Here is a 24,340-nt window from a genome sequence, read left to right as displayed (position 1 = left end):
CAGAAACTAGTCGTGAGGTTCTGAAAGATTTGAATAATGCCAAGAAAAGATTTCTATTTGATATCAGTAATCGAAAAACTAATTTTCCTGAACATGAGAGAATGACTCGATGGATGGATAGAACTGTGGTTGATAATACCGACTTTGAAAGGTTTGATTTAAAGAATTTGAACCCAACTCTGGATACAAAATCAAAATATGATGAGTTTAAACGGTTAAGTCCTGGTTTAAGACACCTAGAAAATGTTAAAACTTTAAAATCAATGAGTTGGAAAGATCATGCCAACCATGTCGTGGATCAAAGTGCAACAGTATCTCCTAGCCCAGACCTTATGGAAAACGAACATCATCAGCACCTTACAAAGCCTATCAAAACTGAATTTAAGGGAAAACAAAATTCCACGGCCAAGAAAACCCTGGTGGATAATAAAATCAGTTCGAAAAAGAAAGCTCTAAAGAAAGTGCTCCAAAAGCTCAATAAAGAGGTTAAACAAAAATCGTTCCAGAACGTCTCGCTTGAAAGACAAAAACATGGGTATGAAAGTCTTCCTACTGACAAAAACATTGGTTTCGACGTTACTCGAGCACAAAGCAAGACACACCTATCCCCAGCAGATGAACAGAACATATTAGATTTCATTTACAACAGCTTGAGTACAGTTGGCGACACTGAAGATGTGGTAAAACAAGATCATCACATGTGGACAGCAGACATATTCGGAGAAGATTCCGCCAATAAAGATCCTATCCAGAAGAGGGGCGATGATGATGCCATGGGAATGTCAATGAGTATGAACTCTGAAAAGGATAATGGAAATATGGATAATATGGACATGGATAAAATGAAACGGTTGATGGAAGGATATAAATACCATGTGATGCTGGATATGAAATCCAAATTGATGTTGTGTTGGAATGTATTTTATGAAAATAAAACTGTGTCATTTAGAATCACCTGTCAACTTCCACCTGATTATTGGTTTGGAGTGGGATTTTCTGGTTATGGAGAAGTGACGAACGCTGATTTTGTAGTGTTTTGGAATGATCCTGTAAAGACGCACCATTTACAGGTGAGCAGAAGTCAACTGATTGGCATGCCTATGAACATATATAACACATGCATTAAAAGCTGCTTTTTTCAACTACGATGTCAATGACATTTTTTTGTTTCAGGACTCTTGGACTGATGACAAAGGGGCTCTTCATTCTGATAAATCTCAAGATTATTATCTGAATAAAGCTAGAACTGAACATGGATTATCTATTCTTGAATTTTCTAGACCATTTGATAGTTGTGACGACCACGATTATTTGTTAGATGTAAGTAAGAAGGTTTGCTAGTTGTGTTACAAAAATACAGTTTTTTTTTGTACAGGGGCGTTTTTGTTATATATCTAAGGACGATATAGAAAATATTTAGTGAAAGTCAACAATGTTATAAACAGGGAAATTGATCATTAGCATACTTAAACGCATTATACACTTTTCAGAATGGAACGACACATGTTGTATATTTTACCTCTAAAGGAACACCATCATCATGTATTGGTAAAGATGTTCGACAACTGCGCCATGGATTTCAACGTGTTCAGTTGTTAAAACCTGATGTTAATCTACCTTCACTTCCTAGTGATGTGTGGACATTTGACATTACAGCACCAAAGGTAAGTGTCAGCACAAAAGCCGGGGTTGTAAGAAATGACCCAGGACCTCTTTAACTGCATTCAGTTCCCCAAAGAGATTTGCAAATCTCACTGCAGCATTTACTAGAAGTGCTTATTTGTGGTGTGATAGGATTTGAAACTGTCTTACATACAGAGCAGTACAGATTTTCTTAATTTTTAATGAAGTCTAGCAGGCTGAACTGAGGCCACATTATACATTGTACCTTTTTTTTTTTTATCTTTATCAGGTCCATGTTCCTGGGGTGGAAACAACATATTGGTGGTATATAACAACATTACCAAAATTAAACCACAAACAACATATCGTAAGGGTAAGACATCTAAACTTCTGACATGGTGAATATTCTAAATCGCCTATAGTTAATGTTTGAAATTTTTAGAATTCAGACCAGCATTTTTCATCATTACCGTCAACCTATTCCGGTTAGCCTTGAGACTCCTTGTAGTAGGCCTAACCAAAACCAGTGTTTCCTTTCCTGCTTAAGTTTTTTTTCCAAAAATGGGACCTGCTATTCATGATAAGGTATCGTAAACAATTGCTTTTATTTACTTTTCAGTATGAAGGTATTATACAAAAAGAAAATGAAGGAATTGTACATCATATAGAAGTTTTCCATTGTTTTGGTAATAATCCCGTCAAACCATACAGTGGTCCTAAAGTACCCGAGGGTAAAATGGATCCTAATTCCGATTTGGCTAGATGTAAAAATGTTATGGGAGCCTGGGCCATGGGAGCAGAGGTTTGTATTCCTTGCAAAACTTCTGGGTATTTTGAGAGATATTAATGTCAAGAAGCTTGACAATGTATCAAATGGTAGCACAGATACAAGAGAACGTGTTACCATTGATCGTGTACATCATCGGTGTTTTTTTCTCACTCCGTACAGCATTTGATGTTGTTGTTTTACAGCCCATAATTTACCCAGAAGAAGCTGGTTCGCCAATTGGTGGTAAAGATTTTTCTCATTATGTGTTACTTGAAGTTCATTTCCATAACCCACATTTACAGACAGGTAAATTTGATTCAATATTTATTGTTTTCACATTGATTTATGCGCTCAAATTCATTCTGAAAGACATGACAATTTTCATACCAATGTAAAAATCAATAGTAAAGTTTATATCGTTTAAAACAGTTTGAAGAGACATTACAAATATGAAGTCAATGATATGGAATTGAACCGAATTACAGTAGTTATAATAATTGGAAGATCTATGGCACAACTCTTAAACGTAAAACTGTAACAAAAGAACTAAACCTCAAATTGTCGGAAATGGTTTCTTGATTCCTGATTTTAGCAATGCGAGGACTTTGTGCATTGACTACCATGAAAAGCAGTTGACAAGAACATGAAGAAGATTCGTGAAGTTTTTATATTCGAAAGTTAATTGAGGACATTTGTGACTTCCATTGCGATATCATGTTTGACTTGTGTGGTTCCTTTAATATCGTCACTATCGAAAATATCATTTTGGTTGGTATAGTTTGTTTTGTTGTTGTGTTGCTAAAACCTGTGTCTCTTGAATTCCTTCGCCTGCTAAAAGCTTTGTGCATTCTGTGTATTTTTCGTTTCCTCTAGGTCACGTGGACAGTTCTGGTATAAGATTCTACGTAACACCAACATTAAGACAGTATGATATGGGTATAATGGAACTAGGATTAGAGTACACTGATAAAATGGTCATACCACCAGGAGAAGATAGATTTACTCTGTCTGGTTACTGTATAGCTGATTGTACTCAGATGGTAAGTTGTTCTTTTTGCGAATCAAACAGTTACAGTGAATATAATTATACCATTATATCAAATCGTACTCTTCTGGACGCCTGATGCCACTTTCATTATGAAAAACTTCCCTCATTTATGATTTATATACTACTTTGTGAAAAGATCATAAGCCGCTACCAATGTATTGCCAAAATGATATTCTGGATTTCGAGTTTGGTTTGATGTTCGGACCGTTATTACTTGTGTTCTTTATTCATTTTAGTTGGAATGCTACGGTACCAATATATATTATATTAGACTATACCTGTATATTATGAAGATTTAATATATCAGCAGTGCATCTTGTGTATTATGTATTAGTCAAGGGTCGCTAATTGCGGGATATTCTCGTTCCCTCCTATCCAGTGATTCTATTCTAATTTAAAAAGTTAACCTCCCCTATCTAAAGCAATGAACATCGCTGAAGAATCCAACTGATTATTTATTTTGACCTTCAATATTTACAGGCGTTACCTAAGGATGGAATCAATATTTTTGCATCACAATTACACACACATCTAACAGGTAAAAGAGTTTGGACGAAACATGTTCGGAATGGGTTGGAACTACCAGAGGTCAATCGTGACAACCATTATAGTCCACATTTCCAGGAAGTTCGAGTTCTCCGAAGACCAATCAATATATTACCAGGTGATGCGTTAATTACTGAATGCGAAGACAGTACTGTTGATAGAAGAAACGTAACATTTGTAAGTTGCTTCTATTATATTATAACCCATCCAAAATATAATATGCGAAGGTGCCACATATAGCAGAGAAAATTGCAGAGAACATTAGAATATAACATCCCAGTGTTGATGCGATCGCTCCGAACATCATCTATTTTATATTTATACCATTTGCTAACAAGTATTGTTTAAAAATTATTTGAAACCATTATATAAGTATATGTTTATTATTATTATAATTTCAGGGTGGATTTTCGATCACAGAAGAAATGTGTGTAAATTATATACATTATTATCCTAAAGTAAATTTGGAAGTTTGTAAAAGTTCTATCAGTTATGACAGTCTATATAACTTCTTTTATTTTATGAAGAGGTAAATAATAATTATTACCATTTCTGCATGCTAGGTTCCCCCACAATATGGAATTGCGAATTGAAATCATGTTCTTAAAACCCGGTGATAATGAGTCAATGTTCAGTCCAGCTGCTGATATACCAGTCGGAGACTAGCTCAGATCGGATCAAACTCGATTACGACCGCGAAATGAATCATACCGTAACAGAGCTCATCGGTTCTTTATCAAGGGATTGGAAAGCATCTTTAAGTACCAGATCATCTCAATTTAGGGAAGCAGATTGTGGTAGTCATGTTAGCAAATCGAGACTCAAGCGGAACAATCCTATCGAAATGGAAGTTTAGACCCCGGCACACTCGTGAAAAGAGCCCAACAAATCGTTTTAGGGCGTTTCGTATGGTATTGTAAGGAAGCAGCGAAGTATTTCTTTGATATAGCACATTCTAACTTATCAGTCCATTTCCCCCGAAAGTGATGAAGGTTTGAGGTAACATCGAAACCAGTCTTTTGCTGGAGGCAATGATATGAGCCACGTGTGCTACATGGTATGTAACACTTCTCAACAGTTCCGAATCAGAGCGAGTAGACTAATGCCACGTCAAAATTTTCTTGCAACAGAATGGTTTAGAATTCGTAGAAACTCAGCACAAAAGCGCAGTTTCAAGCCCAAATTCTGAAATAACTGGTATTGATGTTATTTATTTTATAGAATGGAAAGTGTAGATATAGTGATTAATGAAGGTATTAAGTATAACTATAACAGTATACCATGGTTACCTATTAATGTCCATCTATTAGACTATGTTTATCAGACATCACCCATATCAATGCAGTGTAACCAATCTGATGGTCATAGGTTTCCAGTTAGTAGTTTTTTTACAACATATACATTTAATATGTTCACAATTCCACGGTAATTTAGAGACATGGAAATCGTGAAACAAAATATTTACATAAAATTATAACATGATTTCGACAATTCCCTTACATCTTTTCCTCGTATAAACTAGTGGGTGGTGCTTAGCTGTGGTATAATGTGTAAATAGAAAAGAGTGACCTAAGGTTACTACACAGATCTTTGCTGACATTTTACTAGCCCTATTTTATTACATAATAAGAAGGCCACTTCCCCATCTGCCAGACCTTTGTCAATCATGTTATAAGTAATTTATAACACGTTTTCATTCATTAACCGATTTAAACACTTCATGATCTGTTATCTGTTATGAATCACAACCAGCGGCATTCATTTTGTAACCGTTAACCTTCTATTAAAAAATGTGTAATTACAGGGCAACTGGGAAGGTGTTCCAGTTACTAAAATAGATGTTCCTTTTAAAGACCATGATGATTCTTGTTCATAAAAAAGTTATTCTGAGTGATGTGGTTGTCTGGAGCTAAACTAAGACTTGCATCATCTTTGTTACTTACAGTATCTAACATTACATGTATGGCCAAACGAACAATGAATTATGAAGGTTTGTCTACATTAACATACATAGGGAAAGATGGACAAATAGTTTTATTGTTGTCATTTAATGCATCATCCAGACATAAAATAGCTTATGAAATCAAAACACAAAAGAATAAAGATATTTTTCAAAATAATCTTTATTTATTTGGCAGAAATTTTATTCTTCTTCTTCGCTAATTTTTTGGCTTGTTTCCTTTCATTTACAAGTTTTTTATGAGCTAACTTTTTTTGTATATTTCTATGTCTTGGTGTAACACCTAATTCAGATCCCAATCCACTAGAAAATTCAGACATCACATTTCTAGATTTCTTCTTGACATATCTATAATAAAGAAAAATAAAACATTTATGTTATGTTTGTTGAAATCAGAATGACTGCTAAAAGCTAAATGAAAACATCATAATTCAGTGAAATTGAAAAAAAAGATGACAAACCCCATCTCAAGGTTTTTAGAAGTGTAGTTTTGCTGATATATCTAGATTGAACTCAAACAAAGACATAACATGTAGAACTGAACTGGAAATAGTTCATAAATCTTCAAAAGGCAATTTCAATAAAAAAAAATGTCATACATGTTTTAGAATACACAGTTAATATTTCAATGTTGGTAAAAGTCAAAATTTCTTCAATATACTTATAACATACCTATTGTCTTTCTTATCTTGAGCATGATCTTCCTGATATTTCTTAGCTTGTACCACACCAATAGAACCAGGTGCTTCACGTAAAGCGAAACTCTTAGCTAAATGACCTAGATGTACCTTCTTTATAGAGAATATATGTTTCATATGACTAGGATAGGTAGCATAAGCTCTAATAAATGATTGGTAAGCTGAAATAAAATAAAGATATCAATGCCTTTAAATAAATCTTAATATATGTCCAAATTTATATCAGGACAAAACCAGTATTCAACAAGACATTCTAGACGTTTTGTTAAAGGTACCCCAAAATCTTTGAATCTCCTAAGATGTTATTTTTCATGTTTCCGTCTGAAGTCACCCACGTGTTTCAAGGCTGTTTAACTCCAGTAGAGGCCATCCTAAATTGTGTGATCTCTTTTCAACTGAGACTTTCAACTGAGACTGATTCAATTAGAACATGCTACATGAAAGTAAGAATGTGCCCTAGGTCATAATAATTGCATTATATAATGAATGTAAGAGAATACTCCTCTTCGAGATGCACTCAACATTTGAACATAATGCTATTTAAATTATCACACAAATACCTCTTCTAGATAATTCTGTCATACTAGGATGTTTAGCTACATACATCTCAAATAACTGATGTACAGCAGTAGCTGCTTCTTCCCACATTCTAGGTTTCTGTCTCTAAATATTAAATAGTAATAAATTACTTATCAGATGTGATCTGCTCAATATCAAATTATTCAGGCTTTCTAAACAAATTGTGAGACTTATGTCAACTATACATAAATAACTATTAATATTCTTTCAATTTTCTCAGAGAGTACACAAAATATCACCTAACTCTGTGAACATATCACATCCAAATTTTTCTCAGGGATAATAGACAAATTTGTTTTCCTTCCCTACAGATTTAAAAGTAGTATCATTTTACAAAATTTCCATAACTTACCTTGTTTTCTTCAGGAAATTTGATATATTCTATTACAGTCATTAATGATTCTAATATGTTCTTCATTTGCATTTCTTTTAAACTGAAAAATGATCATAAACATTTCAATAAATATCAGTGATATGTTCAATTTACACATTAGATTGTTTATAGAGGTCTTGATATATAGACTGTTGTCACCTATGCTAGTAAACTTTATCACATAAACAAAGTTTAACAAACTGTTTGCACAGCACAATATAAAGTTTTTTTTATTTAAATTGATCTTTATCTACTAGTAAATATTCACATAACTGTTTCCCAAAAACTGCCTCAAATCCTTATAACGGTAGACTTATCTTAACATTCTACAAATGTCATAAAATGTGACCTGGCATAGTTAAAGTAATCACAAAGTTTAGTTTAAATTGATCTCAGCATTTAAATGATGGTATAAAACTAACCTTATATGTTTATCATTAAGTTGTTTGATATAATTAACCTCTGATGGTATAAGAAATAGTAATGATTGTCCTTGTGAACCAACTCTAGCTGTACGACCTACACGATGAATGTAGTCTGATGTCTGACCAGGAGTAGTATATTGTACAATCCAACTAACTTGTGGTAGATCTAAACCACGAGCTGCAACATCCTGGAACACACATTACTATAACTACAGTATAACTTACAATATTATATAATAGTATTCTGTATAATGTTTTATTTTTTGTTTAAAGGATTTTTTAGGAGGAGGGAGGATTTTTGAACACTTTTCTAAAGTAATACTTACTGTACATAACAAAACACCAGAACTAATTTCACTAAACTTCTTAAAGACTTCATTTCTTTCCTAGTTAGACAAGATAAATAACAACATATATTTATAACATTAATATCTGCCAGTATTGTATTGTACTTCTGAGCATTTTAAAAGAACGGCAGTTAGAAATGGAACAGGATTTGACATAGACTGATATCATAATGTCATATGGATAAAAATTGATTTAGAAACATGTTGTTACTCAGAAATTTCACGATATGTGATCTGACCTGTTTCAGCCTACATCCCTACTGAATTTTTACCACTACATGTATTTAACATTTTCATATTGCTCTATGATTGATGTATTGAATTGTATTTTAACAGTGACAATATTTTGTTATTGTAATACTTTTTTTTTATATATATATATATTCCAGAATAACGTCTCACCTTTTGAGCCATATCACCATGTAGTTTAAATAAATCAAATTTTAAAGATTTCATATCAGTTTCTTCATCTGACTCAGATTCTGAATCAACTATATCCTCTATTTTACTAGATTTTACTTTCTTTTTCTTGGTTTTACAGAATATATCACTGATTAATTTATGATGAAATTCAACTGAATCTTGAGTTGATAAAAATACTATCATTTTACTTTTATTTTTATTTAACTGTAATGGAAAGAAAATACATTTATTAATAACTCAAAAAATCTTCCTAGAGTTACAGAGCAAGAAACAATCAAAGACACTGATATAAGTAAATGTATCATACAAGGAATGACTAAATAAAAAACTCCTTTCAGCAGGAGATTCATCATAGCAAAACAATGACACATTGGCTATGGCTAATCAAATTTTAAATTATTCAATACTTACCCGACATTTAGAAAGAATAAAAGCAACCAGAGTTACTAATCTTAATTTACAAGGTGTAATAACAAAATGCTGTTTTAATTCTTGTGGTACAGCAAAACTTTCTTTAGGTTCGTTTTTATCGTTTTCTATTCCTGAATCTATGTTATCATCATGATCAACATCATCACTAGAAACTGATACATGAGCTGGATTTGATAATGACATGCCTGCTAATCTTTCTACACCTGTAATGAATTATAAAACAATCACTAGACACTGATACATGAGCTTGATTTGATAGTGACATGCCTGCTAATCTTTCTACACCTGTAATGAATTATAAAATAATCACTAGACACTGATACATGAGCTTGATTTGATAGTGACATGCCTGCTAATCTTTCTATACCTGTAATGAATTATAAAATAATCACTAGACACTGATACATGAGCTTGATTTGATAGTGACATGCCTGCTTATCTTTCTACACCTGTAATGAATTATAAAATAATCACTAGACACTGATACATGAGCTTGATTTGATAGTGACATGCCTGCTAATCTTTCTACACCTGTAATGAATTATAAAATAATCACTAGACACTGATACATGAGCTTGATTTGATAGTGACATGCCTGCTAATCTTTCTACACCTGTAATGAATTATAAAATAATCACTAGACACTGATACATGAGCTTGATTTGATAGTGACATGCCTGCTAATCTTTCTACACCTGTAATGAATTATAAAATAATCACTAGACACTGATACATGAGCTTGATTTGATAGTGACATGCCTGCTAATCTTTCTACACCTGTAATGAATTATACATAATCAATAGACACTGATACATGAGCTTGATTTGATAGTGACATGCCTGCTAATCTTTCTACACCTGTAATGAATTATACATAATCACAAGATAGATGAGCTTGATTCATCACCAGATAGTGATACATTACCTTGAATCATTGTAAGATAGTGATACATGAGCCCGATTCATCACCAGATATTGATACATGAGCTCGATTCATCACCAGATAGTGATACATGAGCCCAATTCATCACCAGATAGTGATACATGAGCCTGATTCATCACCAGACATTGATACATGAGCATGAATTATGACTAGATAGTGATACATTAGCCTAAATTATTATAAGGTAATTAGATAGTGATACATGAGCTCACTTCATCACCAGACAGTGATACATGAGCTCGATACATGAGTGTGATTCATCACCAGATAGTGATACATGAGTCTGATTCATCACCAGATAGTGATACATGAGTCTGATTCATCACCAGATAGTGATATATTAGCTTGAATCATTGAGAGATAAAGATACAAGAGCTTGAATCATTATAAGATAATCAGATAGTGATACATGAGTCTGATTCATCACCAGATAGTGATATATTAGCTTGAATCATTGAGAGATAAAGATACTTGAATCATTATAAGCTAATCAGATAGTGATACATGAGCTTGAGTTACAAAAAAATAATTACATGAGTAAAAGAGATCAGCTGAATTTAAATTTAGAAATTTGTTATGTGAGCTGAGGTTATTATCAATCACACATTATGTAATAGAGTAATATTAGAGTATTTATTTCATTCAAAGAAAATATAATAGCAATGTAAAAATATATCTAACCTTCACTCAATGTGGCTGATAATAAAATGGTTTGCCGTTTTGTTTCACCATAATCATTCAATGAGTTTACAATCTGGGCTACATCTTTTTCGTATCCCATATCCAACAATCTAAATCAATGACAACATTTATAATATATTGTGCAAACATGTTTAGGCTTACAGCTTCCAGCAAAAGAGCTAGAAAAAGATACAAGTAGGCTGTTTATTAAGCTGGTCATATAAAGCTCTTAAATTTGCAGTCAAAAAGCTGGATCTACAGGACTCTATGTATACAAAAAAAATATGAAAAATTTGTTGAATTCACAACAATAATTCAAAATAATCTTAAATTTTGTTCTTTTCTGACTAATTCTAATTGATAGGTTATTAGATTCTCACCTATCAGCCTCATCCAATACCAAATATTGAACATGTTTAACAGATAAACCATGTGTATTCTGTAGATGATCAACCAATCTTCCTGGTGTACCAACTAATACATTAATACCTCTTCTTATTCTACAAATATGTTGTTTTTTATAGGCATTTATGGTTTTTACAATTATCTAACAGAACATAAAAACCAATAAAACCATATTTAAGAAATATTGTGATATATACCAATATCATGATGTTCACTTTAATATTGCCCAGCCCAAATACCTATCAGTTCTCATTCATTAATTATTAACCATTGTCATAAAGATTTATGTAAGGTTAATATCTACCTTGCTTTTTCTGCTTTTCTTTTTTCTCCCCCCATCAAACAACCAGGAACCACATATACAAAGGGCTGGAAATTGAAAAGTAAATTGTAGCTTAAAGAGTACACAATCATTTCACATACATGTATACAATCAACAAAATCAATTAAACTTAGATTCTACTACAATATAAACAAACAAAACTTCAGAGAATATGGTAAATTTGTTAGCAAAATTCAAATCATACCTTACACACTTTCATAAAGACTTCATAACTCTGAGTTGCTAGCTGTAAAGAGAAATATACAACATATAAATGGCAAATGAAATGGTAAATTATAGTAAACACTAAAAAAATTTGATTCGATTTGCAAAGAGGAAGTCAGGTTCTTACAGAAAAGACAATCTTAAATATAATATGATGGTTGGCCTACCTCTCTAGTGGGAACAACTACTATAGCATAAGGACCATGTGACCTATCTATTTTTGGTGTGATACTTTGTAACTTCTGAACAATAGGAACAGCATAGGCCAGAGTTTTACCTTAAATATAAATAATAACATACACTACATTTCAGTATCACCTTCAGTAGCAAAATTGATATTAAAAAATGTTTTGATATTATCTATGGGGTCAGTCAGTTGACAAAGTCAAAGAGTTTCATCAGAGGTTTCTACTGGGCATGTCTGCTAAAATCATAACAATTAGATAAAACACTGACCTGAACCTGTTTGAGATTTAACTAGAGCATCTTGACCTTGTAATATTCTAGGTATAGCTAACTGTTGTACTGTGGTCATATTCTTCATATTCATTCTATCTTCCAAGTTAGTTATCTATATTTATTCAAAATAAGATTAGTAAAAATAAGTAGCTATAATTTCGAGCGAAATAATTGAAAGGCTTTGTTTTAATTTTCCACATGCAAATATATTTAGAATAAATGAAACTTTTCGTATGGGACCTGGATTTTTCATGAATTCGTGATATAAAATTGATACAAATTCTTCATTTACACATTAAAATATCTGGTTGGGATTTTAAAATCAACAGCCCTGCTCCAAAATTTACAAAGTATTTTATAACCCTTTTGTCAAATCCTTGATGATAACAGAATCTTACCATATTAGGACTCAATGGTAAATCGCCAAACTTTTTAGAAGTAAATACTTCTTCTTTTATTGTCTGAACAGATGAACTGAAATATAAGTTAAAAACAATGAGGGCTCCTGTCTCAATAGTTTCATTCAAATTGATTTAGTAATATACATAATAATAATAAAGTCTAACATTGTATCATTGGAATACCATCAAACTTCTAAAACGTTTGACATGTGTCTGTATAGTAGTTACAAGTAAACTGTAGCTTTTGTCCTCTTTCATGTATCAGACTTTATATTCTGATATAATACCACAAATACTTTCAATATCTCAAGATTATATAAGGTGCCTTACCTATCAACTTTCGGGATATCAGGATTACTTTTAAACAGTGAAGATATAAAGGGCCCAGTGCGCTGAATTTTAGCAGGTGGTGGTCGGTGATCAAAACTCACATCTTCAGATGCCTTTATGTTCTTTTCTCTTTCACTACTTTTCCTTTTTCTGTCAAGGTCTTTATTTCTTTTCTTTTCTATTCCCTCTGACATGCTTTCATTTAAAGTGGGTCTGGATTTAATATTATCAGTTGAAGACACTTGCTGAATTTCATTTTTCTCTTGATGAACTTTTACTGCTTTTAAAAATGGAGCTGCTTTTTTCTCTACTTTCTTTTCTTTGATTCTCTCTTTCTGAATAAATTAAAGGGACAGGTTCGATATAGGGGGTTGATTTGAGTCTTGAATAATGTAAAGAGTCTTCAAAAGTAGGTCTCTTAGAAATATACGAAAATCGGATAATTCCTTCAAAAATACTTCAAACTATGAATTTTAATCACTATTTATATCTACGCAGACCTTTAACACAGATTATCTTAAATTGACAAGTCGTAACTTTAACATTCAAACACGGATAATTCTGGACACACATGGATTTGAAGGCTCAAATTACACTATTACTGATGGCTTAGCTGGCAAATTCCTGTTTCTGTCTCTTTAAGTAATGATTTGCCAATCAACTGCTTTCAAACTCTCAGACATTTAATAGACTTTTTACTGGTCTTTGAGAAACAGAAAGGGAAGGATATTCATTTGATGAACATTCAATCATTGTGGTCTGAAGCAATTCAGACACGGACAACATAAAAGTAATACAAAATTTTACCTTGCTGTGGTATTTTGGACGAAATTTTTTTTTCAGTTTTCCACTTGAAAAGATGTTTAATTGCAAACCAGAAGCATCGTCCATTTTGTCTCAGATTGTTTGTAAAATGTTATCTAGCCAAATAAACTCATTAAATAAACACACGTGAAATAAACCGGAAACTACCACTTTCACAGACTTGAAAATTGAAAAGTTTTCCGGTGACGTTAGAAGGAAATAGAAAGCGAAAGTTTATTTACTGAACTAATTAGACGTTTTTGCTATGATTTATCGATTGATTAGGTATTATTTGTCATTATTAAAGCTGTAGTCTCTACCGTGAAATATGGCCTTACTTTGTATATCAGTCAAACCTTATAGTTTACCCTCCGTACAACTATAAAGGTCGTATTATGCCTGGTGTGATTTATAATAATGCGCTAACGCAACAAGCTAATCATATTTTGTCAATGTGTAAACAAAGCGCACGTACAGATAAACAATTAATAATATTGTCTGTTTTGGTGGTTTTTTATTTACTGTAATGGACATTAACATCAGTGTCTTAGAATGATCAGGTCTTCAAACTAACAAGTCGCAAAAAATGTCTAATTTATAAAATTAATATAAGTCAACATTAGCATAGCTGGATCAAGCCAGAGTTTTTTTAAATCCTATTCCTGATGTGCATATTGCATGATTATTATATTGTATGGGCAATTAACCAACATGTCTTTTGGTGCTGCTTGGGCATTGACACTATAGCCAGAAATATACTGTAACAAAAAAATATTACCATTAATTAGGTCTCTGGTTATGGGTATTGACTCTACATGAAGAATATGATTATGGTGATTAGTATTCTTCAAAGTGCTTGGAAGGCTATCCCAAAAACAAACCAATTCTTAGGCCTCCTGAATAATACATCTACTGAAGGTGATAGCCCACCCATTTACACGTTTTCATGTCTGATTGATTTTTATTTTCAGTTAAATCAGAACATATTTCGAGAGGTAGGCCTATGAGGCTAGAAAATTAAATGTTACCTTAAGGAAGATCTGCTTAGTTTAATACTGCTGATGTTTAATAACAACTTTCTAAAGAACAATGGTACATCCAGCGTATTTTGCTCTACCTATCTTATCTTTAGGAATAGCAGCTATCTACTATGCCTATAGAAGCTTTCGAAGTCAGGAGCATTCTGCTGGTGGTGGACCTGATGTATCTCACACAGCTATAGTGTTATCCAGAAATAATGCTGTACGGCGAAGAAAAACCAAGAAAGAATATAATGAGGAAAATGAATGCCAGATTTGCCAAGATGCTGAATATAATGTAGAAATCTATCCTTGTCGTCATAGAGAAATATGTGAAAAATGTATTGATGTTATTATCACTAAACTTGATAGAAACTGTCCATTCTGTAGACAGTATATTCAAGGATATACAAATATAAGTGTTACTGATAATACAAAATGACCCAAGTCGAATAGATTGTGACATATTTTTGTGATAATTTTTGATAACTGATCTTTTTTGATCTATATTCCATGGGGTTTTTAGGTTATACATTAATTTTAAAACTAATACAAACTAGAGATCAAGTGTGAAATATGTAGTGTACAAACGTCTGTTACTGTGATAATCATAGAGTAAAGTTCCTTTTGTCCTTGATTGACACAAGACCCAGTCCTTAGTTGGATTATCTAGATAAATTGCTTTCTCCATTTATCAAATGAGATTTTGTTATTGTATTTATGTTATGATGCTGTGATTTGGTAGGTGTATTATGATATAATTATTTGCTTTATTTTTTAACTGAAAATGAAGTAAGGTTGAAATGTTTCATTTGATTTGAGCAGCTATGACAGGTGTGGCGCCAGGCTGTGTATGCTTACTCTTCTAGACACCTGATACTACTTTTCATTATGAAATACTTAATCACTTATGGTTGATATACTTCCTCATGTGAAAAGTTTATAAGCTGTTACCAATGGGTTTCGTTTTGTGGTTTGGATCATTGGTGCTTAGTTTATTTATTTATATCTATTTTCAATTTCAGTTATGTGAAAAAAGTCCTCCATTGCATTTTGGGTGAATTTGAACAAGTAATCTTCCCAATGAGCTTGAATTTGGGCAAAGTAACCCCCATTTACTTCATCTGAGTGCAAGAAGATGTGATCGTCGATCACTATTGTAAAATATATTGAAGGGTATTGTTTAATTTTAGCATCAGAGTATAGTATAGATTGCGCTATGCACTTATGGTAGCGAGTATCCTGTTGTTTTATAATTATAACTGATAATGTAAAATTTACTTTTAGAAATTTAGACAAGTTTTGTATTCATTGCCTTTTGAATATATTGGAATATTTAAGAACTGAAATGGGAGTTGTTTATGAAAAAAAAAACTTGTGCTTTTATTGGCAGAGGATGGCTGACATCACAGTTTTGTGAGGTATGTAAGATGTTTGTGCAATATGAAATGAATGTAGGTAATTAGGTCACAGGTAAATCGGTCACCGGAAATTTGGTCACAGTAAAAAGGTCACACGGTAATTTGGTCACAGTAATAAGGTCACACAGTAATTTGGTCACAGTAAAAAGGTCACACGGTAATTTGGTCACAGTAAAAAAGTCACACGGTAATTTGGTCACAGTAATACGGTCACATGGTAATTTGGTCACAGTAATAAGGTCACACGGTAATTCGGTCACAGTAAAAGGGTCACACGGTCACACTGGAACGTCGGTATGCGAATGTGGGCCCTCCTTGGCGACAAACCGCAAAAGCATAAAAACGTTAAGAATTGAAGACCTTGGTCCAGTTTCTAGAAATCATAACTTACAAAAACTACAGATTTTAAGAAATGGAGTCGTTTGATTGGTTGATAATGTCATATTTAAGATCAATTTTAGTTATTGACCAATCAGAGAACACAATTTTAGTATTTTAGTTCTCTGATTGGTCAATCCCTAAATCGATCTTAAATATGGCACTATCAACCAATCAAATGACCCCATTTCTTAAAATCTGCAACTTTTTTATGTTAAGATTTCGAGAAACTGGCCCCTGAGGGCAAGATTTACTCTCTGGGGCCCAAGGAAGGAACTCTATGGGCCCGGTTGGAAAATGCTTGGGCCCGACGGATCAAATACTTGGGAGCCCTCGATTCATAGTAGCTACGTATAATGGAACATGGGCTTTTCATTGAAAATTTAGGGCTCGTTTTAAATCTCCGAATTTAATTGAATTTCCCCAAAAGTTTTTCGTGCCTGCTTCACTCGGCGTCATTTATTGTTTCTATACATATTTTTATACACCCACATCACAATGTGGACGTATATTGTCGTTGCCCCTGTCGTCTGTCCGTCCGTCGGTTCGTCCACAATTTGCTTGTGAGGCTAGAGTTTTTATCGGATTTTGATGAAATTTGGTATGTGTATGTATATCCATGAGATCTCGGTTCCTTTCGATATTCAGCATTTTCCGACCGACGCTTTCTGAGTTATTGCCCTTGACGCGCTCAAAACGCGTTAAATTTGGATTGTGAACACGGTGGGGACTACAATTTTTATCCGATTTGAATGAAACTTGATATGTATGTCTGTATTGATGAGATCTCGGTTCCTTTCGATTTTCAGCTTTTTCCCGTGAAGGCTTCCGGAGTTATTGCCCTTGCGTAAAATTCATTAAAATTGACTTACAGAGTACAGAGACTACAATTTTTATCGGAATTGATTGAAACTTGGTATGCTTGGTATCATCTTGATAACCTCTAATGTCTGTCCGATTAAATCGAACGCGTTCCGAGTTATTGCCCTTGACTTTGCGCAAAATGCGTTAAAATTGGCTTTTTAAGAAGATAGAAACTACAATTCTTATCGGATTTGACTGAAACTTGGTATGCTTGTGTATATTGGTAGCATCTCAATACACACAGATGTATGTCCGATTCCGCCGACCTGTTCCGGGTTATTGCCCTTGACTTAGCGCAAAATTCGTTAAAATTGGCTTCTTAAGAAGATAGAAACTACAATTTTTATCGGATTTGATTGAAACTTGGTATGCTTGTGTATATTGGTAGCATCTCAATACCCACTGATGTATGTCCGATTTCGTTGACTTCTTCCGAGTTATGGCCCCCGACTTTGCACAAAATTTATTGAAATTGACTTTTAATTCAAATTTTTTGATTCGATTGAAACCTAGTTTACCTGTGTATATTGGCTACATGGAAGTAGTGATGAGATTTGCTGCTGGTGTGCGTATAGCCTTGTGGGCATCCGCTCGTATATATTAGCACCGTTGCTCGTAAATTTCCACGCCTGTCCCAATGACCTGAGCGTTTTTCTATTTTCGGGTAGGGTGAGATGGGCGCCCTTCAGATACGTGAGATTCGTGCAAAGCATCTCACCCTACCCCCACCCGAAAATCGAAAAGAATCTGCTTTGAAACGCTCACGTTATTGGTACAGGCACGCAAATTTATGAGTAGTGGAGATTATAAATAAAATACATATTAAATCAACTTCATTGCTGAAGTCAATACTGGATGATTTCTCAGGCTGCATCCAGTGAGTGAGAATTCTGTAATTTGGAATGGCGGGAGTCGGCAAAAGTTAAACGGTGGTATGGCTTGCAAGCTTAAAAGGCAGACCGATGGCGGGTTGTATCAGCAATAACTATATAGCTGCAGATTGACAGGTATACCAAATACTGTTCGACCGTTCAGGGTCCCACAAGGTCCATCCATCTCTGGCAGAGGGCAAGCAGAACACTATATTATGTATTATGAAATAAATATCACTACACCAGTTACCAGTAATTTCATTTTACTAGTTTTGCCTTGACCAGACCACTGTGTGACCATATTTCTGTGACCAAATTACCGTGTGACCGTATTACTGTGACCAAATTACCATGTGACCCTTTTACTGTGACCAAATTACCGTGTGATCTTATTACTGTGACCAAATTACCGTGTGACTTTTTTACTGTGACCAAATTACCGTGTGAATGTATTACTGTGACCAAATTACCATGTGACCCTTTTACTGTGACCAAATTACCGTGTGACCTTTTTACTGTGACCAAATTACCGTGTGACCTTATTACTGTGACCAAATTACCATGTGACCTTATTACTGTGACCAAATTACCGTGTGACATTTTTACTGTGACCAAAATTCCGGCGACCGAATTTCCTGTGACCTAATTACCGCGCCCCTGTGAGATATGTCTAACTGTGTATATAGTGTAAAATCATTGAGGGGGAACCACAGACATCCGTAGAAGTATTCAAATAGAATTATATGCAAAGTGTGTGGAATATTACACGTAAAACAACCCACCAGGTACTTAAGGAGCCCATAAAGTTGGTTGGTTGTCACAACAATAAGAGATTGCAATGCAATGCATGACCGATGGAGTATTTGGGAGGTATGCGGCTGGGTCAGGCCTCTCCCCTCTGGCCTTTGCAGTGCATATTGAGTCCTCCAAATGCTGAAAATTCATCTCAGGCCATCTGAAATCTGTTGGCATCATTCTGGAGGCCACTGGCCTTAAGGAACTCTGGCGTCATAATCTACATTCAAAACAACTGATACATTTACATCTATTTAACTGACATGGTAGTAAAACTAACTAAATATTGTTGATTCAACTTATTTATTTATATCAGAGCTAATTCTGTTGTAGACAATCAGACAGAGTTGATATATATTTACATCTATTTAACTCAAATGGCAGCAAAACTAAATAAATATTGTCCCTACCACCTATTCATTTGTTTGAGTCGTTGTTATATAATAATAATAATGATAATAATTTATTCAGTATTAATGACTTCCAGGCCATTGCACGCTTTCACATGTTATAATCAAAGAGTTTGAACATTAGTTTATAAATATTATGTATTCTAACTTAAAGATATACTCTTCCTCTAATCATTCATGGTTTAATCTAAAAACTGAACAGTGGTATTTAACTTGAAATTTACACGTAGAATTTATCCATTTCAAGATAATATAGAAATATTGTTGAAAATTTGTAATTTAGTCTGGTGAATTCGAATTATCAGAGGATTGTATAAAAATAAATAAAAAAAAAAAAATCAATCAATCAATCAATTTGACTGATTGATTTATTGATTTATTTATTCGTTCATTTATTATTATTTTTTTTATTTTTTTATTATTATTTTTATTTATTTATTTATTTATTTTGTGCTTTTACCTTTATACAATAAATAGGCCTGCTTTAGATTGTATTACTATCAATACTAAATCTGAGACTATTACAGTAAATGATTGTATTTACTATAAAATACTTACTAGTAAGACGTCTTAATATTAACCATGTTGTTGTTACTTATGGAAGACCAAACAGCCCAATATTAAGACGTTTTAATCCTTAATCCCTAGCCCTGTATCAGATAAGCTAACAACGGTCAGCGCCGCTTGTCGTCATAATTTCAATGCACACAATTATGAAGACAGGTGGCGCTTTTTATATTCAAGAAATGTATTTCGAGAAATGTTAGGCAAGATTTGTTGGGCAAGATTTGAATATTTGTTACTGATGATTTGTTATTGAAGAAAAATGTCAAGTGACACTTGTATCCAAATTGAGAACAATAAGTAGTAATACATAAATAGTTGACCAGTTGACCCGTTGACCCGTTCTGTACAGCGTTACTCGCAGGCACGTGTGCCTCTTGATAAAACAGTATTCTCCAATAAGCCCTTGCACTTATACCATGAACATACTACCCCACCTGCAATACCTACACTATTCTCCATTCTCCTACTTATTCTTCCTCACTACTTAACCCTCCACGCCTCTCATCTTTGGTCAGTGCTTTCATCGAGGCTCGTGTCAATACACCCAAATACCACTTACTTAGATCTGGCAAAAAGTCCAACACTAAAATTTGCAAGTGGTGTGAAAACTATACACTCTAAATCAAATAACTAACTTAGAAGCGTGTTTCAATAATTATTTAGTTTAATGGATACATCGTCTTGTAAAGAGATTATATTCTTAAGTTATAGACAGGAATTGTAAGATTAATATAAATATTTCAAGCAAGTGTTTGCGATCATTATATCATGGTATGTTAGGACTGTTTTTAGACTGATAGTATTTAGAAGTTAATGTAGTTAGCGGATTACAGACATTTTTGTAAGTGAGTTATTGCCCTTCCACTACTAATGCCGACAAATACTGCTTGATCATTCATACCTTTTCCCATTGTTAGCGGCTCCATACCAATATCTTTCATTTAATAAGGTTAAGGTGTCGAATTAGACATTGTTTTGCATGTGTTTATATCGCCGAGTATTGTCGTACTATTCATCGCTTTGTGGGTTGAGCTATTTTAGAAAACTAATTTCATCGGCCTGGTTTTTATACCTACCAATAATATACCAATTATATATCACAGTGTAATATAATTTATATTCACATGAAACAAATTGTGACAGATGTGATTTTTCAAAAGGAAGCTCAGATTCTACCTTGGGACAGGCAGTAGATCTTCAACGACAGCTAGCAACTGGCACCCGGGGGAACATAATCAATCAATGGGTTAATTCTAAAGGATCTTCAACTTGAAAATTTGGCCATGTTCTACTTTCTGGCATAATATAGAGGTTTTTTCCGTCAGCCTGACATGTTGGAAGCTGCTACAATCAAACTGAACACAAATGAGATCAATTTCTCGATAATACTTAGCTCATTACATGTCGGCTGCGATGAATTCTATGAGATCCGCTAAATTTACCTTTACTGGGCAAACCTGTACATCAAGCAATGCTGATTAAAATAATTAATAACTATTTATTACGATTAATTAAGTCGACAAAACCTAAAGAACCGTAACTTTTCCCCATCGTATCGCTGCGTGTCAATTGATATCAAGCTACTGCAAGCTGTCACATACTTTTATTCTTTTATTACAAATTCCGTATATAATTACAAATATATAATGTTCAATATTATAGTGGCTATCTGTTAGAACAAATAAAATTGAAAACTTGTTAAAAACTGGTTAGGGTATAAAAACACAGTTTACTTGACATGTTTATGGTAAAAGAAAGCACCAGCAGCAATACCAGACATTACAGTAGTAAATGTCATTAAACGTAAAAATCCTGGAACAGAAGGGGCGTAATTTTCCAAGAATGTCTTTTCAAATGGCCTCGGTTTGACTTCTGGGTCTTCAGGATCATCCTGATAAATCAGATTGGCCGGAAGTCGACCCATAGCACACAGTATTTCACGAGCAGACCTCTCTCCGGCTTGAATGGCACCCTCCATATAACCTGACCACTGAATTGCAGTTTCTGTTCCAGCAAAATACAATCTGCCAACAGGGCGACGGATTTCTTTACCAAAATTAGTCAGGAATCCAGGTGGCATCATTACTGTATAACATCCACCAGACCACTGTTCTTCCATCCAGTTCTTTTCTTCATAATGGATTGGATGAAGACCTTCTTCACACTCAAATACTTTAGCATATAATTGAGCAATTTTATTTTTCCTTTCTTCTCTGGTCATATCAATATATTTCCTAGCTTTATCAGCAAGAATAAATCCCATCAATGCAGGTTTTGTGCCATCAGGGTGAACGTGATCTAAACAAAATCCAATAGGTTGACCTTCATCATCAATTCCAGCAGAACCACACAATCCCTTTTCTCTCCAGAAGGGTCTTTTATAATACATAAATGTTTTAATAACAGAACCCATTGGTATTCTCTGGATCAATTGGTTACGTAAGCCAGGAAGTGGTGGTTCATACATAATCTTATTTTGAAGAGGAAGGGGGGTAGCTATGATGACATACTTTCCACTATAATTATTACCATGGTGGTCTGTAACAATTACACCATTTTTATCTTGTTGTATTTTACTAACTGGTCTTTCTAACAATACACAATCTTCACCTAATTTGTCGGCGATACCAATACTGATTTGTTGTGATCCTCCAACAAATTTCCTTTCCTGTCCACCATTTGTCGTAGAGAAAATTCTATCTGTACCACCACATTGAGCAACATACCATAAAAACCACAATAGAGATGACTCGTATGGCTCAGCTGTAACGTTCAACTGAACAAATTCTTGAACAAAATTCAACGCTCCTTTTGTCCAAACATGTTTATCATAAAACTGTTGCATTGTCAGTTTATCCCATTCTTCCGCATGTGGTGCTTTCCATGGAGCGTTTAAAGGGATCTCTTCTCCCATTTTATCCATGGTACGAAACAAATTGTTCATATCCATCCATGCAAAGAATCCTCCGACAGGGGGAAATGTTCCTTTAAATCGTCTGCTACGGCCATTTACATGATAAATAATATCTTCCTTTTCGTTAGTGAGAAATGTTTTAACACCAAATTCCCTGGCCATCCGCAACACACGGTTTTGAGTCGGACCAACATAGGACCCTCCGAGGTCCACATATTTAACGTTGTCGTTTTGAATAGTGAATGTTCTGCCACCAACTCGGTCACGAGCCTCCAACAACAAAACACTTAGTCCCTTTTCCTTGAGTAATTTAGCAGCTGACAAGCCACTTAATCCACCTCCAACAACTATTACGTCTGTTTGTTGGTTTCTTGAGGCCATCTTGTTTAATTTAGCCGAGTCGTGTTTGTGCACTCAAAATGATCACTACAGCATGCACACTGCATATATATTATCTGTGAAACTACAACTCGCCCCTGAGAAATTCTAGTTAATGTATACAGTTATATTGGCTAAACCACTGCAGTCGACCAGCGCGTCTTACCCAAGTCACGTGATTTACTATATAGCTCTAATATAGACAGGCAGCTGGAAGTTTCAATCGATTTGGCTAAACTATCAACATGTTATCAAATCTCTTGCTAGACTAATTCTCCTATCCAAATCTTATCATGTGGACGTTTAAAGATACACTGTTGGCATTTCCATTATCCCTTATGCCTATTGACCTTTACGTTTACCTTTAACTAGCTCGGCTCATGCGTTATCATAACCAACGATAGCCTGTTGTATTTCATAATGCATATATTTTAATGCCAATTAACCACAGAAACTATGTTTTAATGCCACTTAATGCTGAATGTGTAAGTCCAACGTAAGTAGTATATATCAGTAAATAAACGCTAAAAACAAGTTTCAAGGTTACGACCCTGTTGTACTGAAACATCTCATAACGATTGTTCAACCATTTCAAATAAGCTATGAATATCCAATGATGTGATTGAACTTGTGACGCAGACAATATTGTCTAAAGACTGCTTAGAGAATCATTTTATCACCTTCCAGACAAGAAAAAGTCATTTGTTATTGTGACTAAATGTCAAACCATTATATAGTGTATACCCTACACGACGCCAAAAGGCTATGAATATAACCTACCACTAATCACTACACCATTTAGGACTAATAGGAAATCATTGATAAAAACGCAAATATTTAATACTTGAATTTCCTATTCGATCACTAAAACTTTCTTGATGAGAATGATTGTGATTATGACATAATGAATTTTTTTTGTAATCATAGAA

General features: G+C 33.9%; 4 protein-coding genes across 4 annotated transcripts; 2 read left to right on the top strand and 2 right to left on the bottom strand.

Annotated features, from left to right (window-relative positions):
• Window positions 1-854: 854 nt before the first annotated feature.
• LOTGIDRAFT_120180 (hypothetical protein) lies at window positions 855-5,415 on the top strand (the record flags this gene model as incomplete). The annotated part of the gene is made up of 10 exons (XM_009058189.1): window positions 855-1,070; window positions 1,174-1,320; window positions 1,491-1,664; window positions 1,913-1,996; window positions 2,243-2,425; window positions 2,596-2,698; window positions 3,266-3,432; window positions 3,921-4,163; window positions 4,388-4,515; window positions 5,208-5,415. The coding sequence occupies 10 exons, from the start codon at window positions 855-857 to the stop codon at window positions 5,413-5,415; spliced, it is 1,653 nt and encodes a 550-aa protein (XP_009056437.1).
• A 1,172-nt stretch (window positions 5,416-6,587) lies between these two features.
• On the bottom strand, window positions 6,588-13,183 carry LOTGIDRAFT_120211 (hypothetical protein; the record flags this gene model as incomplete). The annotated part of the gene is made up of 16 exons (XM_009058188.1): window positions 6,588-6,805; window positions 7,205-7,307; window positions 7,576-7,657; window positions 8,019-8,209; window positions 8,348-8,407; window positions 8,771-8,832; window positions 8,878-8,995; window positions 9,203-9,426; window positions 10,848-10,957; window positions 11,228-11,347; window positions 11,557-11,621; window positions 11,780-11,821; window positions 11,967-12,076; window positions 12,256-12,370; window positions 12,657-12,732; window positions 12,990-13,183. 16 exons carry the CDS (start codon window positions 13,181-13,183, stop codon window positions 6,588-6,590), a joined length of 1,890 nt encoding a protein of 629 aa, XP_009056436.1.
• Window positions 13,184-14,008: 825 nt separating this feature from the next.
• On the top strand, window positions 14,009-16,161 carry LOTGIDRAFT_232889 (hypothetical protein). Its single transcript, XM_009058187.1, has 2 exons — window positions 14,009-14,078; window positions 14,765-16,161. Exon 2 carries the CDS (start codon window positions 14,883-14,885, stop codon window positions 15,252-15,254), a length of 372 nt encoding a protein of 123 aa, XP_009056435.1. The 5' UTR covers window positions 14,009-14,078; window positions 14,765-14,882; the 3' UTR covers window positions 15,255-16,161.
• A 5,545-nt stretch (window positions 16,162-21,706) lies between these two features.
• LOTGIDRAFT_190244 (hypothetical protein) lies at window positions 21,707-23,628 on the bottom strand. Its single transcript, XM_009058186.1, has one exon. The coding sequence runs from the start codon at window positions 23,412-23,414 to the stop codon at window positions 21,849-21,851; it is 1,566 nt and encodes a 521-aa protein (XP_009056434.1). The 5' UTR covers window positions 23,415-23,628; the 3' UTR covers window positions 21,707-21,848.
• Window positions 23,629-24,340: the final 712 nt, after the last annotated feature.

Source organism: Lottia gigantea, assembly GCF_000327385.1.
Source record: "Lottia gigantea unplaced genomic scaffold LOTGIsca_33, whole genome shotgun sequence".
Lineage (NCBI taxonomy): Eukaryota > Metazoa > Mollusca > Gastropoda > Lottiidae > Lottia > Lottia gigantea.
The sequence above is the reverse complement of the archived record's forward strand: the minus strand, read 5'-3'. Positions and strand labels throughout refer to the sequence as shown.

Bases quoted from the DNA above. Each gene is read 5' to 3' on its own strand.
- LOTGIDRAFT_232889 (XM_009058187.1), top strand. From the start codon at position 14,883: ATGGTACATCCAGCGTATTTTGCTCTACCTATCTTATCTTTAGGAATA.
- LOTGIDRAFT_190244 (XM_009058186.1), bottom strand. From the start codon at position 23,414: ATGGCCTCAAGAAACCAACAAACAGACGTAATAGTTGTTGGAGGTGGA.